The 27,970-nt window shown below is 39.6% G+C and overlaps 1 protein-coding gene and 1 long non-coding RNA gene across 3 annotated transcripts; one reads left to right on the top strand and one right to left on the bottom strand.

Moving 5' to 3' along the window:
• LOC119017936 lies at nt 1–7,176 on the bottom strand. The gene is made up of 3 exons (XR_005074603.1): nt 6,696–7,176; nt 2,055–2,213; nt 1–1,174 (listed from the first exon to the last, which is right to left on the bottom strand). It is a non-coding gene; the product is annotated as an uncharacterized LOC119017936 (long non-coding RNA).
• On the top strand, nt 6,073–27,970 carry zgc:153993 (uncharacterized protein LOC767645 homolog). Of its 2 annotated transcripts, XR_005074602.1 has the most exons (7): nt 6,073–6,466; nt 12,966–13,014; nt 13,932–14,093; nt 14,763–14,895; nt 16,007–16,111; nt 23,732–24,184; nt 26,560–27,970. XR_005074602.1 is itself a non-coding variant. In XM_037095131.1 (6 exons), the coding sequence occupies exons 1-6, from the start codon at nt 6,400–6,402 to the stop codon at nt 23,828–23,830; spliced, it is 615 nt and encodes a 204-aa protein (XP_036951026.1). In that variant the 5' UTR covers nt 6,073–6,399; the 3' UTR covers nt 23,831–26,401. The 2 variants fall into 2 exon arrangements, 1 of the variants encoding a protein (XP_036951026.1); XM_037095131.1 differs by lacking the exon at nt 26,560–27,970 and having other exon boundaries at nt 23,732–26,401.

Here is a 27,970-nt window from a genome sequence, read left to right as displayed (position 1 = left end):
AACCCAGTCCTCAAATTCCTCCTGTCCTGCTACTTTTAGCTCCAACTCTACTGTTGCACACCGATTTAATTATAATACAGAAGTATAATGCAGAAAGAAATTAACTTGCCTCTGAACAAGCTCCATAGTACACGCAGCAGCCTGCTGGTACTCCGCATTGAACGCAAAGTAGCATGCAAATAACACGGCAAAGGCATCTACAAAGTTGGCACTCCCGTCCAGCGTCACTGCCTTCAATGGACAGCATCCACCTGGGACCGGCTGATGTGCCTCGATGTCTGCCTGGGTTGCAGTGACCTATATTATAATAATAAAACATCATGAAGCAAAGACTTAGCACTGATTTGAAGTAACTACAGTGTCTCAGAAAGCTAGTATAGTAGCTAGTAAAGCGAGTATACTGAGGAATGTGGGTTCACTTATGGATGGATTCAGGGTCCAGGTCTTTAGTCCATCCATAAGTCAACACACATTCCTCACTATACTCGTGCATAACATCATTGACTCTGAAAGGAGGACTGGAGTTGATGAGTTGCCACTGCTTTAGGTATGTTATGTGCATGAGGTCATCAACCATCCCCCTCTCTGCCCCTCTGGGTCCTTCCTTCCTGTACAGCATGACCAACATCTGCCTCTTGACCTCAAGAGAATCTACTGTCTCTCCTTCAGGCAGGTTATGAGGCTGCCAGTTGATGCATCCATAACTGTCCACTTGACTGCAGGTACTTTTGGGCTGGGACTGGGAGGCATCACTATCATTCTCGTTTGTCTTCTTTGGTCTTCATATTCTTGAGGGAGTGTTGTTCCTGTTGACATGTTCCACTCTTGTTTTGATCTAATTCAGGAGGGAAGTGTAACCACAACCTAAGAGGTCTCCCTCATCTGTGATATCAGCAAAAGTTTTGGGATATTGAGCAACAATATTCTTGGCTATCTGAGTACATTCGGCTCTGGTGGGGTTTGGGCAGTGCATCCGGATTGCATCCACAATAACTCATCTGATCATCAGTAATCTGTCGGACTGGGCTGCCCTCTGCTTCATAGAAATGGCCTTTTGAATTGGAGCCATTTTCTCCCAAGGCACATGAAAAGTGGTGATCCAGTTAGGTGGAAACAGGGCAGGGTGTGGCACAGGAGAAGGAGGTGAGGGTGGAGATGGAGATGGAGACAGAAACTTGGGAGAAGACAAAGAAACAAAAGAAACTAAAATGAAGTCAATACATGAATGAATATATGTAACACAGCTGCATGAACACCCTGAGATTAAAAATACATGTCTTTTAAAATGTGTACTGTAAATGTATCCAATAATAGTCATCATCATCCTCCCTATTATTATCATCATTACTTGTATCGTCATTCTCACAATAGTATAGGGTGTTTAATCAGATGTTGAAGAGCAGAATTTACTATTTTCTATCTGCCCAATACATTCATAGGTCTGACACAATTTTTTTGGCAGTTGAGATTTGGAAAAAAAATATGGTGATCAATGTGAACGCATTGGTAAAGCCGAATATCAAATTAGAAGTGTCATAGTTCCACTGATTTTACCCTTGGCTCGGAAACATACCATAAGGATGTTGCCACTTAGCCCAAGTTAATAGAGCATTTATAAGTGTGGGGGAGAGTTACTTTTGAAACTACTAACTTATTTCTCTACTTGGCCTAAATAGTAGCTAGTTACTTTACTAAGTTAGTCTTTATTAAAAAGTAACTTGTTGAGAGTACTCATGTTACCTACTTAAAATCATGCCTTTAAAATAACTCTTACTCTCTTGACTGACCTGAACAAAATGAATTTCCCTAGTGGACAATAAAGAACATCTATCTATGTTATGCTGATGTCATCACTATTATTGTTCCGATATCATTACTAATCATCATGTGTGGGACACAGCCTTAAGTAACAATCTGTTGTTTATCAGATTACTTGCCCCCAACAGTGATTATAACTAAACTAACTTTGTGGTGAGTGCATAACAAAATGCATAGAAAAACGCATTCAGCTGATTTTGACTGTTATCTTTAATTTTTAACAAAATTAGACAAACCTCTCCTCTGGGCGTCAGGATGTCCTGGATGTCATCCTCCTTCACATAACCCAGATCTGCAACTTCTTCTATTCCAACAACCAAAAGCAGTCACTCAACCAGTAACCTCAGCTGATCCTCATCCAGCCTTGGGAGTGCTTGCTTCAGGCATATTAATACCTGCAAAATCAGATACAAATAAATAGTGATAAAGTGCAACCACTGAAACACCACATAAGTGATAATGTGGTAGTGGGTACTAGTCAACTAGACTGTCTATGTCCACACATGTAGTCTCCCTCTGGAGTCAGGCAACAAACACCAACATCAATCAGTAATACAGACTGGTGCTTCTCCACAATCAGGTGCACTCTGTTTTGATCAAGTAAAATCAATACAATTTTCCCGAACACAATTCCACTGTCACCATCTACCACTGCCACAACCAGCCCCTTGGAATATTTAGCATTCTTGTACACTACAGCCGACAAGAAGCATTTTGGCTTGCAGTTTAGGATAAAAAAAGAGCTAAGTTGTTCAAAAACTGACTTTGGCCAGGCACAGCATCCTGCGCTGCATCTTGCACATCAGGCACAGCTTCAGGGAACATTTCATCAGGTAATGTGCACTGCTCATTTTGCTGGCTGTCAGGTAGAGTGTGACTCCTAGTTTCATGGTGTGAAAATGGATGGGCTCTACTTAAGTGAGCGGAAAGGTTGACCTAACCTGGAAATATTTGGCGCACCCTGTGTAAGGACAGGTCACCTTTTTGCCATCCCTAATATGCCATTTCAAGTGTGCACAGAGACTTCAAAAAACGGTGCTCTGAAATTTGCAACCCTCAACCTGGCATGACAATACAACATTCTGGGGTTGAGCTCTGATTTCAATCGGCGCCATTTTTGCCTTGCCAAGGTGCAGATACACATGAGATTTAAAAGACTGAAAACTCCTAAAAATGCAAGGGCACTCAGATATACCACATGCAAAACAGTGATTCGCCACATTCTTGTGTACTTTTGCATGTGTGGTGAAAGCATTTAAGACACAGGTTGAGAAACTGCATGACTTGCAGTAATAGCTGGACATACTAAAAACAGGGATGACTTTGGCGCACTGGACTTCCTGCCTAGGAACCCGGTGAGGATCGCACCACTCACTGATGATCATAACAGGAATGCAATGGTGAAACACAGATCACACACTGTAACAAAGTAAACACAACAAGACAAGTAGGACAAAACCTGTCAGCCACATTACCAAGAGAGATGGACAAAGAGTGCAAGAGAGAATGTTGAAAGAAATTTCTGTAGCAAAACAAAATACAAAAAAATGTTGAAGTTTAAAGGGATTCAAGCGTACATTTTAGAGAGAAAATTCACACCACTTCTCATCGCCATCAGACCACCCTTTCTATTGGCACTACATTTTCTCAACTGTAGAACCTCCGTATCCCGGAGCGGCTCTCTGCTTCTCCAAACTGAGGCTGCGCTGGTCGGTGATTACGGTAGGGAACAGATTGACTATAGATATGTGCTTTATATGACCCCACTTCAAAAAACCCGAACTATCCCTTTAAAAACCTGTATTATTATTATTATGGCTAATACTTACAGAAGAATGATAAACCACATGAATGCCTTGCGGCAGGGATGCCCTCCTCAGGGTATAAAGTAAATTATATTTGATTCCATGATATGTTAGGCTAATACATCTTTGTGTATTTCATACACTCCAACAATATATCTAGGTTAGTAAAAATTAGCTTATGCTTGACCTTGCTGAATACATACTAATTTACTTTTGCCATGGCATGCATTTTACATGTCTTTGTCTTAGCCAAACTCTCTAACCCCACACCGTTTCCCATACATTGATTTATTTTTTGCAGCCCGCCACAATATCACCATAGATCGCCACATATTGATATAAATATTTTTTATGCACAATTTTTTTGAGAGGTTAACGTTAGCCACTTGCTATCCACACTAAAGTCACAAGGTTAGCTAGAAAATTACTCAGTGTTGGAGGAGACTGCGACATTCCCAGTGAGCATTTTTCCGTTGAAAAGACGAAATGAATATGGTGATTGGAGATAAGACGTTCAAAACTGAAAGTTCTATCACCGACTATTTGAAGACGTTGCTTAAACGTTCACATACAAACCACCGGGATTACGTCTTCATGTAGAACAACACACTTGGAGAAAAACCTTCAAAGTAATCAATACCATCTCTCTTTCTCCAACCCAACAAATTATCAAAATGACCAAACAAATTTGTGTTTTGTGAAACGTTGATGTTGTAACCGATTCATACCGAATACCACCCAGGTTTCAACTAGAAATCAACATTGAATTCCGGTTAGCTGGCTAAAGTTACGTTAGCCAGCTAACGTAAGCTTGGTAACGTTAACACTGCAGTCTCATCCCACACTATATAAAAAGATGTTGCGGTACACTAGAGCATAAAATCCTAAAACCTCATGTTAAAGGTTTGCATGAAAAACATAAAAGAAACCGAACTTAAAGAACTTTCAGCAATCCACCGTGTAGTGCTTCTTCTCCTCCTCCAGGATCTGCCGGTGTGATCACTGTGTTCCCTGTGATGTGACGTGACGTCGGTTGCCGCACTTTACAGTTATTTACAGCTATTTACAGTAATCCTGTATTATTGCCACGGCATATCACAGCCAGGTTACAGCATGGTTACAGCAAGCCTAAAATTACTGTAATATATTCCTGCTTAATCAAAATGACCCAGAATGCAATATAAACTGCGGTATTTTACTAAAATTAAGAAATGTGGTATTGTACTGTTGGTTTTAACAGTACTGTGCTGCTAAATCTACAGCGACATCTAAGAGTGCAGTTGGATTTTTCATCTCTCACTCTCTTCTGGTCGACAGTGAAACGTCTAGCCGCTGCTTCTCCCGAGTTTTCCTCTGCATATCTTACGACAGAAAGTTTGAATTTCAAGTCGTACTTTTTATTTTTTTGCTGCACCGGAGCCATGGCGATCATCAATGTGATACTGACTTACTGAAGCAAGAACAATACGGGAAAAAGGCGAAGAAGGACAACGTGCTTTGTCAGTGGTCACATCTTGGAAATACATGGAAATGAGTTGCGTTGCTTGCTTGGTATACCTGCTTGCCAGTGTACTTTGTTGTTATGGTAACACTTGTTATTTGTAACATTTATCATTCTTAGGGGCTGAAAGGGCCTCAAGAACCACAAAAGTCTGCCTGACTAGATTTTTATAATGCATTGTGTAATGACTGTTTGTGACTTCTTCTAAGCTGTTCTTTAATGTTTTTTTTTTTTCTTTTTTTTTTTTCTTTATGTACAGCCCTGTATTTAGCACCAGGGATGAATATGTTATATGTACAGGGGGTGAAAAACTTCACGGATTATTATTATTATTAATTATTATTTTTTTTGTCTTTTGTCAAATGTCATTGAAGTACAGTGGCCTTTTTGTATGTATTTTAATGATTATGGGATATTATTATTTAATATAAAAGCAGCAAGGCAATGAGATGGGAAATAACCCAGTGTATGGGTAGAGTTTAACCCAGCAATAGAGTTAATTTCGCCCAGTAGGTTGGGTCTAATTAACAACCCAACATCTGGGTTACATGGTAAAACCCAGCATTTGGGTCAAACCAACCCATCACGTGTTCTGTCCCATAGTGACCCAGGGCCTGGGTTAAGGTTGGGTTATTTTTTTGACCCAGCACTTTTTTGTGTGTGTACTGTATAACAGTGGAGTTATTGATTAATATAGGAAGATATCACTGAATAATACAAATTAAAAAAAAAAAATCACCCAAATTATAAAAAGACACATTTTTACAAAACAGCTGTTGTAGTATGAGCATGAGGAGACCCCTGATGTGTGTAGTAAACAGTGGAGTTATTGATTTTTGTTCGCATCTTGCTCTTGCCTTGCAATTTGCATATAGTCCCCGCGCACTCGCCCGGCTGCCGACTGCACATAGAGATGTTGTCCGTCGAGCTCAGAGGATGGCTTATTTTTGTTGAAAAAAGAAAAAAAATCGGGGTTTTGGTCCTTTGTGGCTCGTTGTCTATGCTATGACGATGGGACAGAGGCTTAAGATATCAAACGGATAGAGTGGCGATTATTACCAGAAATTCCTCACTTAGTCCACATACAGTAGGCGTGCCAGCAGGTACTCTGCGTTTCCGTGTCACTTCCTCGTTCCTCGGTGGAAGGTGAAAACATTTCACGGAACAGTCACGTCCAGACGAGTGACTGTATTCGATTGAGTTTGCGCTACATGTCGGGGGGAAGCAAATAATTCCTCCTTCATCGCTTCAAACTCACGGAAAGTTATTAAAGCCATGGCTGACAGCCGAGAAGAAGAGAGGAAAGGAGACCAGGAGCCTCAGGGCGCCGCGGGTGGGGAAGGTATGTGAAGCCATTTCAGGCTTACACACAAGAAAAGCGATAAGTTAAAAGTTTTTGCTGTTTGATACTTTTAACTCGCATTTGCCATTGCTAAAATCGCTAAAATCGCGAAAATGCTTCCAGATTACGCACGAGCTTTAATGTCGTCGTGTTTCATTTGAGTGTGTTGACGAGTCTCGTCGATTTGCGTTTCGCTTGCCTTAACCTGGAAATAACCCCTGTCACTTACCACAACTGGTCGCCTTTTTCGGTGGTCTAGCCTCAGTCAACCACCAACAAGTCAGGTCAGCAATCAGTACCTACAACATACATCGACGTAATGTATGTTGCTGGGGAGTACATTATGTAACTTGAGACATGAACTTTGGCCCAATTAGCCATTATCTGGTTTTAAAAAAAAACAAACTTGTTCCTGTAAGTTACAGCTTCAAATGTCTCGTGGTTTACACCAGAGTCTTAGAATAACAGCAGAGCTGTGCTGTGAAGAACTGAAAATTGCTGGTTAAAAGTGCTTAAAATAGTTGCCCGGCTATGCTCATTCAATGTGTGCGTTGTAAAGAACCGAACGAGCCCCGTGTCTGCTCTGTCGGCTAATTGAAGTTGGCCTGCTGATAAACATGGCTATAAAAATGTCATTGTCCTTATTACGTAACAATTATAGTTAGCTAGCAGAGTAGCTGTTCACGTGCACGGACTGAGAGAAACCTCTCCCTGCTGGTGTCTGGCATAGTGACAGAAACACTGGGAGACGTGAGTGAGTGTGTCCTCAACCTGTAATTTTAAATGTGGACATCTGCAAACTTATTTTAAGGGCACAGCAAACGTGTGGTAGAAGGGGCATTACTGTCACAGTCTGGGGCTCTTTTCCAGTGGTGGTGCTAGACACATTTTACTGAGGGGGGGGGCAAGGTGTTTAATCAGAGGGACACATTAAAAAGGGAAACAAATGATATTTAAACATTAAATGCTTTAATTTTGCTTTACATTAAAATCATACAAAAGTTTATTTTGTACATAAAGAGAGTGATACCTCTTTATGTGAAATCTTTGTGTAATGTCCACAATATCTAAAAACCATGAAATAATTTAGGTTTGTTGAAAAACTAAGCCCAAACTGAATTGGTGGCATTAATTTATTGGAAGTCTCGTCTTAAGAGAATGAAGCATCATAATACTTTGGTGAGAATGAAGTATTAAAAATAAAATATAAGCTTTGAGACAAACTGGAATGCTGGCCTAAATTTGTGTTGAAAAGCAGCTAGATCGAGTATGAAGAGATGTTACAGTGAAAATGAGTCAAATACTCTGAATCAGACTGAGAAATTCAATAAATTTCAATATATCGATGATTGGAAACATTTAAATATTTGAATGGAATTCCTGGCTTGAATGAATGAAAAGATAATCATTAAATATAGCTTAAATGTTGGGAAATATACTGTGTTTGTGTGCATGTGAGTGCACGCATAAGCACGGCTGTCTGTATGTGCGTGTACAAGTTAGGGATCGACCGATATCTGGCATTTTGACGCATATCGGCATCAGCCTTTTTTTAATCCAACGACCGATAAGAGATCAATTTAAAACTATTTTGGCAGTGATGCAGCCGAGCCTCTCTGTCTGCTGCACCTACTCTGTCTCCAGCATTGTCTGACCCACAGCACCATCTGATTGGTCACAGGCAGAGCGGGTACGTTATATAAACATAAGCGGCAACTCTGCTCGCTCACAGTCCATCCAGATGAGCCTGTTAGTCACTCGCTAATATCAATATGGAAATAGTCCGTGTGTGAGTGAATATTCTCAGTTCAGGCCAGTTTTATTGCAGGGAAGCACAGGGTGAATTGAGGTGAAGGCTGATTAGCTTCTAGCGTAACGTTAGCCCACTGGTCTGCTCTCTCCTTCTCTGGCTGTAGACGCTCAGCAGACTGTAGAAACTGTACAACTCACGACTACTAACGTTACTGTGAGGCCCAATATGTCAGCGGCAGCTGTCTGTTCCTATGATAAACACTGATTATTAAAGTGAAGATGCTGCAGGCTATTTAGTGTTTTTAACAGTTTAATCACTTGAAACAAGGTTGCAGATAATACTGATAGGGAACTAGTGATAAAAGTAAGAAGTAGAGCACATTGAGGGGATGACTAGATAATAGTGTGTGTGTGTGTGTGTGTGTGTGTGTGTGTGTGTGTGTGTGTGTGTGTGTAAGACACATGAGAAGCTGCAGAAACTGACAGCAAAGCACCGTCTGAGAGAAAACTGTAGGGCAATAATGGCTGTTTAACTACCAAGTTATTTTACTTGATCTTTTTCTGTGTTGACTGAGAGATTCCATGCAGCAGAAAATGACACAGTGTCATGTCTTTGACAGTTTCTTGTAGAGGGGAGCATAATATTGCTGTTCAAGACTTTAGACATCATGCAACTGCATCATAAAGCCTACATGAACTGCATGGTGTTCAGGGATGAATAGTCTCTATCGTTATTGTACTATTTTCTCAGCTATAGTTACATTCATTGTTAGTAGTGTAGCAGCCTAGTTTTGAATGACAGTGTCCCTGCTATCACATGTTGGTAAAATAAAACATTTACATAATAAAATCAACTACTGGCTTCCCAAATGCTATAGTAAATTAAGCATGATGAGTTGAGCATATATCAGCACGTGGCCCCACTTTTAAGTCTCTCTCTTTTTTTCAAACCCTTATTGCAGATGGATAGACTTAAGTCTATGTGTAAAAACACTCAAAGTTAAGTCTTTGAGTTTGTATTTTTCAAAATGTTGATGCCAGTATTTTCCCTTTTACTGCAAAGGAATATCGGCTCCAAATATCGGTTATTGGCCTCCTTGACTACTAATAATCGGTATCGGCCCTGAAAAAACCATATTGGTCTATCTCTGTGGTCATGTGTGAATGCTTACACATGCATATTTGACTGCATTTGTGTGTGTGTGTGTGTATTAAACTGACTCATTGATAAATTTGTCTCTGTGTGTTAGCCCAGTTGATTTCGGTTGCCATGGTGATGGTAACCAGGTTGGTCCTGGTAACGGACTGTGAGAGCTGATTTAATAGTGATTTTAGCAAGGGGTGCACCGATCCAATATTAAGATCGGATATCGGCCCCCATATTGACAAAATAGCTGGATTGGATATCGGAAAAATGAACAGATCCACGGGCCTATCCAGTTTTTTTTTTCCCCTCCATTGCAGCACATCCTGTGTCATTTGTCAGCGGCATGTGTGTCACATGCTGGAAGACCACAAGTTTTTCATTAGTTTATTCCCAGATTTTGAATTCCTGTTTGCAGGACTTTGTATTTAATATTACTAAATCTGAAGGCTGCACACATGACTCCGCTGATCAGCTTTTTGCCCTGCCATCAGTTGTTAGCCTTGCAGATCAGCTGTTCGCCTAGCAACGCTAACTTTCAAACCGATGTACTCAATACTCTGTAGGCTGTCCATCATTGCTCTGTTGGTCCTCCCTCCACCACAATCTTGGGGTTATTCACTGCCTTTCACCTCCTTTCTTGCTCTTCTCTGCTGCGGTCTCTCCCGGCTCGCGCCGATGTTGGGTGGTTGCCGCTCCACCGTTGCTGGCGTTGTCTTCAGGTGTTGAGCGCAGGAGCTCCTTGACCTCTGCTGTCACTTAACCCCAGGCTCCATCGCTGGAATTGGATCTCTTGGTCTCCTGCATCACCCCTGCTGTGTGCATGGAGCCTCCAGATGCTTGTTTAAATATGGACGATGCTATTCTCTGCGATATTGGTGCTCCCTCCGTGCAGACTGACAGGCGCTTCATTTATTCTTTGTTTTGTTTGTTCCACTTCTTTAAGTGTCCTGGGGTACCCTGAAAGGCGCTATATAAATTAAATGTATAATTATTAATATTATCATTACTATTAATAATATGTTTTTTTACATGTTTACAATGTTTGGTAACTGTTTCATTATTTTGTCTTAGTTAGGAAAGTCTGGTGCCTTTAGTCTCTTGCACCTGGTGGAAGGAAGGTAGAAGGTGGAAGGTATACAGTTTATTATTAATTCAACAATGGTATCAGATCAATATCGTGAATCGACAGATACACAAAGCCCAGGCATCGGTATCTGTACTGGGCTGAAAAAGTCAGATCGGTGAATCCATAATTTTAGCTGAGGCTCACCTAACATAACATGCTACTCTCTCCAAAACAGTAACCGCTATCACTCAAATAATGATATGGTAGAACTATGAGAGCCTTGTGTGAAGAGATGGATATCTTTAGGATTTTATCAATACCGATACTCCTTATCGGTACCGATACTTATCGATACTCTTATCGATACTACAACATGTAATTTTCTGTAAAAAAAATAAAGACTTCACAAGATGTTAAAAGATTCATTTTATTACCTCAAGGTAATAATAACGCTTCAACAGAACAGAAGCTATGCAATTACAAATACTCCTGAACACATAACTGGGACCAGGAGCAGATATAAAAATGTGGTGGATGCCGGAGCATGACACAGCAAGTCAGCTGAATTTAGCACCGAGCAGACAGGAAGTCAAGCGCAGAAATAACAAAATAACATCCGGTTACATTTCAAAATAAAACACTCCGTGTTGACACAAGCACACAAACCTCAAAAAAGAGACAAACACAAGTTATTCTAATGTCCTTCGATCGGGAACACTTCCTGTTGTTGTCATTTACCTATAACTGCGGTCGACAGTGATTATATGATTATCGCGGAAACTCCTTGGCCTCGCGATGCCAGCTGCCTACTGTACTGCGCCATGGCGGACTAACGTTAATGCAACTGGTGGGGGTGACCGGACGGCAGAGCAAAACTGGGTCGGAGCCGTAATGCAGCGGACAGTACCCAGTGGAAATTCGGGGTAAGCAACATCACCAAACACTTGGAGTGTGCGCAAAGTATGAAGCTATAGGAGTGCAGTGATTTGATTGCTGTAACAAAATAAAGTTAGCAGCCCAGCTAACGCTAAAGACTGCAGCACGTGGCAGCAGCACCAGGTTTCATTTCTGCGAAGTCAAGTCACGGAGTTTGCTGTCAAGTTTGTAGTCATTACTGTTGGCTAGACGTTCAAAACCATCCATGTCAAAAGCCGATAAAACCCTGGTACCAACCCAGTTAGGAGCCAGTACCAAAAAGTAGCGGCCCTCGGTAAATATACCTACTTGTGAGCACTTTGTAAAATTTTTGCGTGTCATCAAAAATGTGTCTTGTGGAGCAGTTCAGAAAAGTTGATGTGGTTGCCTGCCTCCAGATATTTTTCCTCTCAGTTTAATGGGACTTAATGTGGCAGTTGGTCGGTGCTCCTGTCAGTTAAACGCCCACCAAATCCCACAGGATCCAGTCTTCCGTTACAAAGGATGCAACGCAACTCCTAGTCCAAGGGCTGGTCATCTCCCGCCTAGACTTGCAGCCTCTGCTACTAAACCATTGCAACTAGGGATGTCCCAATCCCATCTGTAGGATCGGGATCAGGGCCCTCATGGACATTTTTTAATCGGGATCGGCAACTTTGAATGTGGACCCAAACCTGTTTATTTATTTATTTATTTATTTCTATGCAATTTGTTTTTGTTTTGTTTGTTTCATGGGTACAGCAGATCATTTAAAACAGGCAATTGAGGAGATGCTGAGCGCATGTGAAATAGATGAGCAAGGTGTCCACGTAATTTTACGTGACAGCATAAGGAATATGAAAAAGCAATGAAAAAGCATGCAGTGCGTCGCGGATACACTTCAGCTGGCTGTGCACGAAAGTCTGCTGTCACAGCACAGCATCACAGACTCACCTGGTAATGCAAGGAAAGTGGTAGGCCAATGTTGTAATAGCATATGCAGAGTAACAAAGAGCCACATGAAAGTATATACTTTGTTCAACAAAATAAAAAAAAAAAAACTATTGAGGAAATATTAAGGTATTTTTTTATATATAATATTTAAGCAATTTGGTCCAATGCAATGCAACTGACTCAGTCGCCTGAAGTCTTGAGTGTGTATGCTCTATGGCACCCCAGCTGGACAGCCACTGCCACAATAACAATCTGATTGTGTGGGAAACACTGTAACCACACTACAAGCAAAGTTATTCCATTTCACACACACACACACAACCCCCCCACTCCCACCGAGGTTGGTCACTTCTCTTATTATATTGGGCCAACTGTGGCTTAGGAGGTAGATTGGTTCAAATCCCCAGCTCCCCCGGTGGCACGACAAAATATCATTGAGCAAGATACCTCTGCCATCAGTGTATGAATGTATTTGTGAATGGGTAAATGTGACGAAAAGCACTAAAGCACTTTGAGCTGTCAGTAGATGGGACAAGGGCTATAGAAATGCAAGTCCATTTACCTTTTCCCGTGATAACAGGATGAGTTGATATACTGATATTCTTGTTTTTCTGTACATTCAAACAAACACTGCTTTCAGTGATTAAAATAATTATAGGTATTAATTAGTCTTCTCATTGTTCCAGATGTCATCGATGATCCCATCCTGGAGCAAGGAGCAGTGGTACTTAGAGGGTAAGTCTCAAAATAACAACAGGATAAACAACATCAATACTAAAATATTATTATTATTATCATTATTATTATTATTATTATTATTATTATTATTATTATTATTATTATTATTATTATCTTTGTTTACAGCAGTTGAAAAAGGAATAAACATTGAAGTATAGTATAACTGTTATAAGAACATTACCATTATTAGATAACAATAATTGAACCAAGATGTTATGAAAGCATGTGTGACCTTGTGGAAAGGGGTGGCTGTAGCTCAGTGGGTAGAGCAGGTCGACTAGTGATAGAAAGGTTGCTAGTTCAAATCCCGGCTCAGGGCAAGGCTGAGCTGCATGTCGAAGTGCCTGAGCAAGATACTGAACCCCCCATTGCTCATCAGTGAGGGCCCTGCGATGAGCTGGCGACTTGTCCAGGGAGTACCCTGCCCTCGCCCTGAGACAAGGCTGGGATTGGCTCCAGCAGCAACACCCCGAAGAACTTCTTTATATTATCTGTAACTTGATTTTAAAACAAGAGGTAAGTAACAGATGTCACATGTTTATATGCGGCATAAAAACCCTCTTCAAGAGACTTAACTTGCTTTAGACACATAGGGCTGGGCAGTATTATATTAATCCCAACTTTTTTCTGCATAATGTGTAAAATGTTGCAAAAGGGAACTTTTCACAGCATGCATATCACCAGGGATGTGCACTGGCATTTTGGCGGGGAGTGGCTTAAGAGGAAAAGAAGGGCACTCACCCCAGCAACACTTCGGGCCCTCTCTTGAACCAGGGCCTGGGACAGCTTTCCCGGTGTTGACCGCTGTCAGCGGCTGGCTATAATCATTCATCTGTCCATATTGACTGCAAAGAGATCTTTCATTGTAAGTGATGGAGGACAAAGTCCACAGTCATTCTGTATGTATGTCCTAGGTATGTGATTGAACGTATAAACACAGAGGACCCCGATCGACACGTCTCCTCTCAGGATCTGGGAGGAAGGCCAGATGAACAACAGGATCCACAAATCAAAGAAGTGGTGGAACAATTGCTCAAGATTGCGGATGAGTTGAACAGGAACGCTGAGCTCCAACGGTAAGCTGGGCCTCATGTTCACAAACAGCTGGCAGACCACAGCGGTTAACTGATCTATTAGTTATTGGTTAATGATTGGTGAACAGTGGTCACAGAGCTTGAATTTGCTTCAGTAGCTCGACACTGAAGCTGTTTGATTATTGAGACGTAGATGTTGTGAGGGGATTGCAAAATGAAAAACCTCAGTCACACTTACCATGACCACAATTTTGCAGGTCACACAGGAACTAGGGATATGCCTGTATCAAACTGTCATGCAATGAATAATACAGTCAACCGTTATGTCACTTCATCACAAAAGTCCATCATATTTTCCAGAAATATTACTATTTGAGCTGAAATATAATACAAATTACCTTACACAGTGTTTACCATGTTTTTTTATTGTCACTTTGTTGGAATATGCAAAATAACTAACATGACACACATGTTAAACACCATGAAATCCAAGTCAAACTGCTGATAAAGGCAGGAGCACTGAGCTGTGTTCATGATAGTAGTTATGGTAATGATGGTAATATAAATGATGGTGGTATTTTTACTGTTAGTGCCTTTCAGCACAGTAAATGGCAAACAGTTTACCAACAACACCAGTTTTTCACAGAAGTCCACCAAGAAGTGAAATTGAATAAAATTATTGTCACTGATATTGATATTTCTTTCTGTCAGACTGATCAACCAGGTTCAGGGCAACTGTGCTAAGGACATCTTCATGAAGGTGGCCAGGAGCATCTTTGCTGATGGCATTAACTGGGGTCGAGTAGTGGCTCTCTTCCATCTGGCCTACAGACTCATATACAAGGTAATACAGAAACAGATACCTCATCGAGCCGTGCAATTCAACCTACAATTGTTCTAGAACTTAAAAGTTAGGTACCATTTTAAGATGGAGTGTAGTTATGCGCTACAATAATAACATGCGCCGATTAATTCGAGTTTGTGGTTTGGATTTTAAAAAATACAATCGATATTCATTTTAACTTGCTCCTCCGCTGCTCCCCACGGGCTCCCGTAGTTTAAGAGCTAAGAGCTCGTTCCTGAAACAGCACTCATTAGTAGTTTGGTTTTGTAGCGTCAGACCTTGAACAAACCACGGACTGCTGCAACGTTTGTTTAAAGGCTGCTGGAACTAAAGACACATTTATTTCAGCATCTCAAAACAGACGCCTGTATCAGAGCGGGGCACTTGTTGTTCACTACAAGGTTTACAAGACCGCGGTAGCCCACAAACACCCGCTATAACGCAGCCAAATTAGCGGAATCATTTAATCATTGTGTCCCGTATGACCAGGAAGGATCCCGGTGGACAGCTTTTAGGGACTAAAGATATGTCAGTTCAGTCATTTAGTTCCTTTAACAGAAACCAGATGAATAATTCATTCAGACATAGTAAGGAACAGAGATTGAAAAAGTGGTGATTCCCTATGTTTGAAGCAATCAATAAGTCTTAATTTATATATGTATATAAATATAATAAATAAATAAATAAATAAATAAATAAACAAACAAACAAACAAACAAACAACCAAACAAACGTTAGAATGTACTTTAGGTGTTACTTTAAAACAAGATTATTGAAAGAGTAGTTCAGAAAAAGTATCCTGACCATCATCCTGGGTTGGCTCTGAAGGGCTCCTAATTTTACTTGACTTTACTTACTGTACTTGAAAGATGGCACAGCCAGCTATGGTTTCAGAACATTCCTCAATCTGCTCAGTTGACTCTGGTGGCTTCACCTCTTGGAACCAGAAATGTTGCCTTATCAACAAACACAATCTGTAGTATTTTTCGGTGTATCCTTGTAGAACATTGATGCCACTGCGAAATACACAGAACAGCTAACAAGCTAAAGTCATGATAGTGACATATAGTGGAATGATTGCAGTCAAAGTTTTTGTTTCTTTTCTTTCAAGGCGCTGACCACCAACCATATAGACAACATCAGGACAGTCATAAGCTGGGTTCTTCAGGTCATCAGAGAGCAGCTCTACTCCTGGCTTGTACAGCAGGGAGGCTGGGTGAGTGATCCATCATTCATGAAGATTTGTCATGTGATGATTCATTTGAAATGTTGATGTAAGGCTTTATGGCAGTGATACTCGAATTTGGCCCACCAGCTGACATTTTCAAATTCACTTTTGAAACTCCTTTTGAACTCCTGATGTGGTTCAAGGAAACTAAAAAAAAGGAAGATTCAGTATGTCAGTATAGTTGACATGGAAAATAATAGAGTGACTAATGTTGGTCAATTTCGACCAAATACTGCATATGCAGCAAATAAACTGCAGACAGAACAAATTTTGAGGGACGAACAAAGTGTTGATAAAGAAAAGTTGTTACCCTACTCTCTAAAGCAGCGGTCCTCAATATATCTATATATCTATTTGTGTCCTCCACTATTATTCCTTCACCATGTGTTTTAGTTGGGTCGGCACATGTATACCAGGACTTGCCAACAATACACAGACAAAGTGTTACTGGGCCACTCACTGCGAGCGCAAATTTTAACTTTCACTTTCGTCTTTGGAGCAGTTCGCATATTGACATTTTGCCGGCTGTAGGAGCCTAGATTGCACGAAAATGGCGTGTTCCAAGTTCATTGCTAAAAGAAAACTGGACAGTGAAAATCGGCATTTCGAAGAAGAATGGTCTAAAAAATGTGCATTCATTCTCCCGCCAACCATCACAAGACCCATGTGCTAAATATGCCATTAAGAGACATTTCCTGACATTTCATTTCAGGTAAGAACAACAAAAATTAATGCACTGAAATCATCATATCAAGCTGCAAGGTTTCTTTTCACATCTATGACACAACAACAAAAAGCAACAGAGTACTCACTTAGAAACTTTGTTTTATTCAATTATTTTAATTTGTGAAAATGGAAATTTCCTTTTCATTTATTTTAGTTCGTATCTTTGTTGTTTTGAATAAAAACGTATATATATATATATATATATATATATATATATATATATATATATATATATATCTATGTAAATATATATATATATATATATATATATATATATACACTATATTACCAAAAGTATTCGCTCACCCATTCAAATGATCAGAATCAGGTGTTCTAATCACTTGGCCTGGCCCCAGGTGTATAAATTCAAGCACTCAGGCATGCAGACTGTGAAACAAGACATTTGTGAAAGAATGGGCCGCTCTCAGGAGCTCAGTGAATTCCAGCGTGGAACTGTCATAGGATGCCACTTGTGCAACAAATCCAGTCGTGAAATTTCCTCGCTCCTAAATATTCCACAGTCAACTGTCAGCTCTATTATAACAAAATGGAAGCGTTTGGGAACAACAGCAACTCAGCCACGAAGTGGTAGGCCACGTAAAGTGACGGAGAGGGGTCAGCGGATGCTGAAGCGCATAGTGCAAAGAGGTCGCCGACTTTCTGCACAGTCAATTGCTAGAGAGCTACAAACTTCATGTGACCTTCAGATTAGCCCAAGTACAGTACGCAGAGAGCTTCATGGAATGGGTTTCCATGGCCGAGCAGCTGCAGCCAAGCCACACATCACCAAGTGCAATGCAAGGCGTCGGATGCAATGGTGTAAAGCACGCCGTCACTGGCCTCTAGAGCAGTGGAGACGCGTTCTCTGGAGTGATGAATCACGCTTTTCCATCTGGCAATCTGATGGACGAGTCTGGGTTTGGAGGTTGCCAGGAGAACGGTACATTTCAGATTGCATTGTGCCAACTGTGAAATTTGGTGGAGGAGGAATTATGGTATGGGGTTGTTTTTCAGGAGCTGGGCTTGGCCCCTTAGTTCCAGTGAAAGGAACATTGAATGCTTCAGGATACCAAAACATTTTGGACAATTCCATGCTCCCAACCTTGTGGGAACAGTTTGGAGCGGGCCCCTTCCTCTTCCAACATGACTGTGCACCAGTGCACAAAGCAAGGTCCATAAAGACGTGGATGACAGAGTCTGGTGTGGATGAACTTGACTGGCCTGCACAGAGTCCTGACCTGAACCCGATAGAACACCTTTGGGATGAATTAGAGCGGAGACTGAGAGCCAGGCCTTCTCGACCAACATCAGTGTGTGACCTCACCAATGCGCTTTTGGAAGAATGGTCAAAAATTCCTATAAACACTCTCCTCAACCTTGTGGACAGTCTTCCCAGAAGAGTTGAAGCTGTAATAGCTGCAAAAGGTGGACCGACATCATATTGAATTCTATGAGTTAGGAATGGGATGGCACTTCAGTTCATAGAATGAGTAAAGGCAGGTGAGCGAATACTTTTGGTAATATAGTGTATATATATACGTTCTCATGCTTATCATTAAGGATTTAATGATAGCAAAAACACAAGGAATGATAATAATAATTGGTCCACAATACAATATTCATCACTATATTAAATTAATGAAGAAGAAGATAACAATAAACGTGAAGTGAGCAGCATTTTTCATTCATATAATTTTTTAAAACTTGAGGTGTGTCACCTTTACTAACCCTTTTTGTTTTTTTTTTTTTAACTTTCCATGTTTTTTTGCTGCTCTGGAGGATGAATGACCTTGACAGGAGCAGCGGAAGACCGAGCGATACATGGGTGTGTTGTTGTCAAGAGACGGGAGTGTTACTACAGCTCAAACACCCCCGAAAATAGACATTACCAGAGGTGGAACCCATAATAACAGGGGTGTCTTCTTGAGCAGTACGATTGCACCCTCAGTTGTTCAAAAAGACAAATACAATAACAAAGAGAGATACTAGAATGCAATATGATGATTCCCTTGTTAGACATAGGAGCTTCCATGTGATATGTTGATAGATATTGTCACAGTCCCAATGTGTGACATGTGACATGTTTTTAATGGTGAAAAGGCGAAATTTTGAATATCATTTAGGACGAAACAGACCGGTTCGTCCTGTCGGGACTTATTTTCCTGATAATGACCGCCGTTGTATACATTATCCCTCTACTTGCCAACACAAAAAAGTTCACACAGTGTGTCTTTTTCCAATTTATTTGTTACCGTTCAAAGTGTTTTCAGCAGAGAAATATAGTTCGCCAAACCAACGCCGTTTCGCTTTTCCTCTCTTTTTCTTTTCTCGACCGGTGACGACAACTCAGCCTTTTGCCAAGACTCGAAATCACCGTATTTTCCAAAAATATTAAAGTTAATTTGTACGTTTGGAGTTCATTTTTTTCCAATATGAAGTAGACTACAGATCAGCTGATGACGCTTAGTGACCAAATACACTTGGGTGTTAAGTGACCGCATTACTTGCGGATGAAATATTCAAGAGCACGGAGTGCTAAGAAATACATGAATCAGAGGCAAAAAGGCCACTTTCCTTGATGACAGTCAAATATGCTTAGTAGCGGTCAATCATACGAAAATAATTGACCGCCGAACCTTGGGAAGGCCCATTCAAGTGAATGAAGCATACTACAGCATTAAGAAGAGCTGTGTAATAAACAGTATTATTGGATGTGGCCTGACCGACCTCAATACATGGACCTTTGAGTCATTGAAAAAAATCCTTGCGGCCCTTTAAGATTTGTATTTGAGTACCCCTGCTCTAAAGTGTGTACTTCTGATGATTTGGAGGCATTCCTTGCAAGCTGCACTGTCCAATTTGGCTTTAGTGCAGCACACTGCTTACAGCCTCTTCAGGAGGAGAGATCTTTTTTCTGCAGTGAAAGTAACAAAAATCCAGCAAATACTGCAGTACCCAGTAAAAACACTGAATAAATGTATGGTCACCAGGCTGGTGACCAGCATGAGGAGTGGGTGTCAGGCTGTTGTTTCTGTGTATGGTTTTTCCACAAGCTACTGAGGCCTCTGTTTTTTAAGTTGATAAATTGTTAAATTGCCAGTATGTCTTGTTTCTTCAGACTTCAGTCATCCAGTCCACCAAACAACACCAAACAAGTGTCAATAGCAGAATAAGCTTTTTGGCAGAGAAGATTTGGCAAATTTTTCATGGGTGCAATCCACATACCCCACTCTGCTGCTCATCCCACAGATGCATGTTCCTTACAAATGTGGCACCATTTAAAAGACAAAAATACAGGCTTTCCAGTGGTATAACATTTATTGCCAAGAAGCATTTTTACAACAAAGAAATAATATACCAAACAAATGTCTTTATTTTTTGCTGTTATGCAACCATCAACTCGTCTTGCAGTGAATTTCTGGTGTGAACTTTTTTCAACCTTTCCACCTTTTTTCAACTGAAAAACAATGAATGTGCATGTTTCGTAATGCATATATTGGCATTTACCGCAAAGTATTTGAATTCTACGGATTATGTTAGAAATATGCATAGCAGTTTCCCTCTAGGTTGAAACCTGGCTATTGCAGCAGGATTTTGCTATTATTGCCCCCTCGTCTCCTGACTGGGCAGTCTGTGGGTGAGGAGTATCCAAGAAAAAATGATTAGATTTTAAACATATCTACGGTAACAACCCAATAGTGGGGATTAAATGCTAAAAGTTTTCGACAAACTACTTCAAACATATTGACATTCCAATAAAACGTGTCATATCAAGTTCACATTACAGTTTTATGACCTGACTTACATTAAGAGATAGAGCCGATGGCTGTGGAGATACAGCAGAGGAAGCTGTCCGCAATTTAAAACTTTGTTTCAACAGTTGTGAGTGTCAAACAAATGAATGTTTTTAAAGAGACCATGGGACTATCTCTGGCCTCTTTTGTGGCAACAAAACCAGGTGTCTTTGACTTAGGAGTTGTTTCATATCCAACTAGGTTTTGTGGTAACGCACCTTGGTGTTTTGGACATAGTAGTCACAGCATCTCCAGCCAGGTTTTTTGGCAACAAGGAAATATTTTAGCTAATAATATGATGGTGTGTATGTCTATGTGTGTGTGGTGGTATAGAGAAGCTGGAGGGGACAAATGCAGCTGCAGGAGGCAGCATGAAAGAGTGGATGAAAGCCCCTGAAATCCCTGCCCATGTTGGGGCATTTTTCTGATTACCAGAGCAGTGGCTCGTTAGCTGAACGCCTGGGTTTTAATTATGCCTTCATAAGAGAGAAGCATGCCCTCTCATTATAGGCTGTGCAAATAGCACTAGGATCAGATGTTGAACTGTGCAGACCAGACATCTATTGACTGAAGAAGATCAAAAGTTACAAAGATATGAGGATTTGAGCATCAACAGCAAGGAGAAGACATCTTCTTATGACTTTAGACACTTCAGTTGTATTTTTTTGCTGATGCATGCATCGTGTCCACATTAATTCCCAGACCTGTGAGTAAAGCATTATAAGGAGGGATGTAACGACAACAGAATTTAGCATTATCACCTGTCACATGTCACATGTCACACATTATGGGACTGTGACAATATCTATCAACATATCACATGGTTATTTGCTCATAAAGCTCCTAGGTCTAACAAGGGAATCAGTGTATTGCATTCTAGTAGCTCTCCTTGTTATTGTATTTTTCTTTTTGAACAACAGAGGGTGCAATCATACTGCTCAAGAAGACATCCCTGTTATTATGGATTCCACCTGAGTTCTAATAAGACCTGCCTCTTGTTCCTCCTCTGGTAATGTCTGTTTTCGGCAGTGTTTGAGCTGTAGTAACACTCCCGTCTCTCGACACCAACACCCACGTATCGCTCAGTCTTCTGCTGCTCCTGTCAGGGTCAGTCATCTTCCGTAGCAGCAAAAAACATGGAGAGTTGTCATTTGCGGTATAGTTTTTCTTGACTTTGACAAAACCTGACTGGCATGTTACTCCAACGCTAACCTGTTAAAGGCAACATAAACAGTCTAGCAGCTGTTACTTTCCTTTTGCAGGATTCAGCCGTTTCAATGCCGAACTAAGTTTCCCCCATTGATATTTAAAAACACAATGAACTGCTACCGACACGTTAGCATAATACAAAGTTGACAGCATTGAGGCCTTTTATAATGAAAAACCAGCAGATGCACAGTTCTACGTAAAATTTGCAACAAAACAAGGTATTAGAGTAATTAATTTACGATGCTGACCTATAAAAAGCTGCCCTATATAAAGTTACCTTTAATTTAAATATAAAGTATCTCAGAAACACATTGACAGTACCATGACTTTCTCTGCAGAGCCTCAGTTTGACTGCACTACCATCGACCACTGTCAGAGTCAAGTTCTGCAAAAAGCGCTAGCTTGTAAAACATCCAGTTGTGGCTTAATCATCCTAACCAAATAATAAGTCAATGTTTATACACTTCTTCAAAGTGTTAACGCTAAGCTTCAGCTCACATCAGCATTGAAGCTGGGTTAAATAATATTTCTTACACAAATATTTATTTGGAGAGTTATTGTTGATTTACTTTTATATACACAACACTTTACCTTTGCCTTTTCATAGTATATACAGTATATATATATATATATATATATATATATATATATATATATATATATATATATATATATATATATATATATATATATAAAACAAAAAAAGGATATTTTCTAACTAAAGCTAAACCTTTTCTGTAAACTGATAATTTAGCAAAATGAATTTCCTTTGTTTTACAATGTTGTGTTTTCTGTGCAGAAATGAATGGTTCTTGGGACACTGGGAATAAGTCCTCCACCACCCAACTACATAGATGTGATCAAGTCTTTGTTTACAGAACGTCAATCAATTAGACATTAAACATTACATTTTTACTGTCCTGTCTGGTTGGTATTGCTACTGGGTGCCATGAGCTGTCATTGTATCATGTATGTATCATGAATATTACCCATGACCCTAACTAAAGTGGTTAAAGTGTCACCACTGACACAGAGCTGTGGAGATCTAGTTCCCCCTGATAAGCATAAACAAAATGTATACTGGTATATCTGGGATTCTTATTGTCAAAGGTAAAAACACAATGAGCTGTTACTGACATGTGAGCAAAATAGAAAGTTGACAGCACTTGTTTTGATTCAGACATCGAGGCCTTTTGTAATGGGCATTCGTAAGCCTCAGCTACAGGAATAAAAAGTGATGTTAAATCACACAAGCGTAGCCTTTGTGTTAAGACACTCATATTTACTTGTGCATTTCTTTCAGACCTGACAGATTCACAGCCAGTGGTCACTAACATGAATTATTATTTTACTGTGATACAAACTGTCACAAACTGTCTTTGTAAAGTAATTGCTGATTCAATGAGCCATTTCTATGACCCTTTATACATTACACTGATGGGATGTTGACTTAAGAAACATATGTAAGAAATTTGATGTGGTTGGATGCATGCTAAACAACATTCACCTGTTCAAACAGACTTTAAATATGACAGGTGGCAGCTCTTTTGTTCCTCCCTGGAAGTTTTGGCAGTGCTTTTTTCAGTGCACTGTGCAGATTATCATACTGCCTTGCTATGCTTCAAATGTTGGCATAATGCAGTGATAGCAAGCACAAATGACAATCCACAAAGTGCAAGGCTTGTTAGAAAAAGGTGCTCAAAATGATATCTGTCAGAGATTTCTTTGAGAGCTGAAGGTGGCTGCCTCATACTTATCTATGAAAAAACCCTGAATATTCTATTAATTAATCCCCTGGTAAGAGCAGATTATGTTTATGTTTATGGTCTTATGAAGACTAGATCCAAATCTCTTAACCTTGCTGTCTTGATCTTTCCAGGAAGGTGTCATCCGTGGTTTTTCTCGGTGGAGGACAGTAGCCATAGTAGCATCAGTAATGTTGGTGGCAACTATTGTTTACTACAGAAAGACACGCTGAGACATCAGACCTCACCATCGTGGCTTCAGTCCCATCTCCTGGATGGACACAGCTTGTTAATAAAGACAGTTTCTGGACATCGATTACAACCACCCCTCGATCTCCATCTCACTAGCCAGAAGGAGTCGAATACTGAACTCGAAAGGGGAAAGACCTCTCTTCTCAGGTTTCCAAGAGCAAAAAAGTGCATGTACAGCTGCTTACCACCATCTCCATCATCCTTCACCAGCAACTATTCAGTAGATTTCATGGAATTACAAGAGATGCTGCAACACACCCTCTTGCCGCTATATTGAAGATTACGAGATCTTGTGCTCTTAGCTTAACGACGTCTTACGTTCACATCAGTTCCTGGTGAGTCCAACTCAGTGATCTCTATCAAACTTGTATCAAGTCATACATAAAGATTTGTATTGTGTGTTTTTTGTATTAAAACAAGTTTAACTAGAGTGACACTCAGCATAGTGGACCAAGGACCAAATGTCTCCTCTAATTAAATCAGGCCAAATCCAATAACTGCATCAAATTGTACTCACTCACAGATACCATCCACCTGAAAATGTCTATTATTTTCTCATCAGGATTCATGCATTATTCTCTGGGAACTTAACAAAAACAACAACGAAACACCTCATTGTGCAATGTTTTATGGAAATCCGTTCAGATGGTTTTGTGTAATCCTGCGGAAAGACCAACCGATAAACAAACCAACAAAAACACAAGCAAAACACAAACTCATTGGTTGAGTTAATTACCACATTATAATCCTAGAAAAGACACCCATTTCTTCATATTCGAATTCAAGAACATACGACTATACAAATTATTTTCATTTTAAAGGTTTGACCGCTGGACACAAGATGTCTCCTTTACTGTTAAGTTGAGTATCAGTGTATGTGCACTGGAATGAATGTGAAAAGAACCTTTTAGTTTCAAACTATGCACATACATCCTTTACATCCTTTACATCCTTTCCTTTGTCATTACTGGGACCCTTACATTGAACATTATGTAACTAATTACTATTACTATCACAATGACATTATCTGTAACGGTGTCTATCCTCTGAACAGGCAGGGTTTAAACTGGGACCACAAGATGTTGATTTAAGCCTGAATTGATATATGATTTGAGCAGAAGTTGCTATATTTATTCTCTATTTGAAAACTATTTACAGAACAGCCTCATATCAGTTTTTCTGATCACAAGAGTAAGATAACTATTTTACAAAGTTAGTTCACTTAAGACAGCCACCAGATGAGGTTTTTCCTTTGTCATGATTACAGGTATTGCCACATTGTACTCAGATGAAGTACATTCTATAATCAGATAACAACCACCAATATCTGTCTTTTGGATTGTTAATCACTTGAATGTGAATTGGTCAAACTGACATTTACTCCTGCTTCAAATGGTTTTGTGGTAGTCAAGTTGTTAATCAACTCCATCTCTGATTGGCTGTGATGGTAACACAATACCTGGGTTGAAAAAAAAAATCGTCCCTTTATAGGCATGTTGCCATGAAGAGCTTTAAGTGCATGCCACCAGCTTCTTCATGCTTTTCTGTCCATCAAGCAGCGCTCAAACATCATTCAGTTGTCGCTGAGATGAAAGAGACTGAAGTAAAAGATATTTAAATAGTAACAACCTGATAAACAATATTATCTGCTGCTTTTGACTAATGAGAACAGAAAGGCAAACTCGTCACATGGCAATATGACAGGAGTCAATTGGCTATTTTTAGTGAGTTTATGAACATTTGAAAGACCCGCAGATGCACAATGATTCTATGTAAAATTTGCATACCTTAACTGGACATGTGTCAGCTGAGTACTCATGCAAGACATATTACATTGTTACTTGCTGTGACAGAGTGGCATAAATTCACCTGTGCTTATCCTGCTGTATCAAGTCAAGGTGATTGCTCTGACCTTTCCAACAAAACAAGTTATTAGAGTAATTAAATAATGAGTTGATGTATCACAACTGTTGTTAGTATTCAGTTGTCCTACTATTGAAGCACACATTAAAGCACAGACAAAGCTTACCCATGGCCTGAAAATGATAGTCAAAGTTATAGTTAATGTTAAGAGTGACCAGAGGCAGCATGCTTTCGGCAAAGCAGCAGTTATCTTCAGTCTGATGTAATAATAGTATCACACCAAATTCATGGTTAGAATTTACAATGCTGCCGTATATAAAGCTGCTTTATATAAAGTTACCTTTCATTTAAATATAAAGTATCTCAGAAACACATTGACAGTACCATGACTTTCTCTGCAGAGCCTAAGATTGACTGTGCTGCCATCAACCACTCTGAGAGTCAAGTTCTGCAAAAAGCGCTAGTTTGTAAAACATCCCATTGTGGCTAGTTAATCATCCCAACCAAATAATAAGTCAATCTTTATACACTTCTTCAAAGTGTTAACGCTAAGCTTCAGCTCACATCAGCATTGAAGCTGGGTTAAATAATGTTTCTTGCTCAAATACTTATTGGGAGATTTATTGTTGATTTACTTTTATATACACAACACTTTACCTTTGCCTTTTCATAATATATATATATATATATATATATATATATATATATATATATATATATATATATATATATATAAAAACAAAAAAAAAAGGATATTTTCTAACTAAAGCAAAACTTTTTCTTCAAACTGATAATTCAGCTGATCAATGAATTTCCTTTGTTTTACAATTTTATGTTTTCTGTGCAGAAATGAATGGTTCTTGGGACACTGGGAATAAGTCCTCCACCACCCAACTACATAGATGTGATCAAGTCTGTGTTTACAGAAAGTCAGTCTGTTAGACGTTAAACATTACATTTTTACTGTCCTGTCTGGTTGGTATTGCCACTGGGTGCCATGAGCTGTCATTGTACTTGTGTCATTAATACTAATCATGACCTTAACTAAAGTAGTTTGGACTTGTCATTATGTCACTGGGTGTTATTACACTGACACATGTTTATGTATCAGTGTGATGAATACTTTTCTCGACCTTTACTTGTTTGAGGATGTGAATAAGTGCTAAGATGAATCAAGGAGTTCTATTTGTTGCTAACTGCTTATTGGTGCTTACTGTAGCTAGCTGTCAGCAGCTAGTTAGCTGTTGAGCTGAGACTCCTGTTTGCAGACTCAGCCTGAATCAACACTGCACTGTGAACTTGCTTGCACATTGGCTCATTATCTAGCTGAATCTTGATTTCTGTTGGCATTAACAACAGAAGTGGTTGTGTAATTCTCTGTAACAGTATGTGTTAAGATGCCTCTGTCTTTCTGTGATCCTCTCCCTGTTGTATGTGAGTGCAGCTGATTATCTAATTTGACAAATGTGTTGATCTTCAGACCCCTGCAAGAGTATAGGAACACAATGCATCCCACGAACTGGTCTTATCCTTGAGTGATTTTATGACCCAGCATAAAACCAGTATATCATACACTCTCATTCACAAACAGAAATACATCAGTGGTGACAAAACAACAAGTGAGAGAAGTCAACAGAAAAAAACATTCAAACTTTAACATGCTGATATATGATGGAGTACTAACCTGTTCATTCACACTCCTGTTGTTGAGAAATGAAAGAGAAGGGAAAGAAGACTCTTGGTTGGTTGTTATGTGCAGTATTTCTACTTAATTTTGACACACATCCAATTAAATTTCTTGATGAACAGGTGCTGGTAGATGTTTAAACCTCTGACTGTTGAAAAGAAAAAGAGAAAAATATTAATGTTATTTAGGTTTTTAGATTTGTAATAGTTTACATTTTAGAATTTATATTAGACACAGAAAGAACCAGACTTTAAGACTGTTCTCTGCAGTTCTCTGTGAAACCTGGTTTATAGTTAAAGAAATGATTATTTTATTGAACTTCTTGCTTATTGTAAAGTGTAAGGGTTTCAGGTTTAACTGATGGCTTATATGGGATCTGTCAGTGGCTTTCAGCAGACCTTGGTTCTTTTATCTGGTGCCACATGAGCTTTTGTCAAGTATTTTTGCTACCAAATTGATCTCGCACTTTTCAAAGGGATATCACACTATTTATATGTTGTTTTGTGGTGTTTTTAAAAATGTAGTCTGTGATAATTTTATTGTTAGAAAAATAAACTGATTGGATTAAAAA

Source organism: Acanthopagrus latus, chromosome 4, assembly GCF_904848185.1.
Source record: "Acanthopagrus latus isolate v.2019 chromosome 4, fAcaLat1.1, whole genome shotgun sequence".
Lineage (NCBI taxonomy): Eukaryota > Metazoa > Chordata > Actinopteri > Spariformes > Sparidae > Acanthopagrus > Acanthopagrus latus.
Note: the sequence above shows the minus strand (reverse complement) of the source record. Positions and strands in the feature narration are given on the sequence as shown.

Bases quoted from the DNA above. Each gene is read 5' to 3' on its own strand.
- zgc:153993 (XM_037095131.1), top strand. From the start codon at position 6,400: ATGGCTGACAGCCGAGAAGAAGAGAGGAAAGGAGACCAGGAGCCTCAG. The intron at 13,015-13,931 runs GTAAGTCTCAAA...TGTATGTCCTAG, and splicing joins GGAGCAGTGGTACTTAGAGG to GTATGTGATTGAACGTATAA. The intron at 14,896-16,006 runs GTAATACAGAAA...TTTTCTTTCAAG, and splicing joins CCTACAGACTCATATACAAG to GCGCTGACCACCAACCATAT.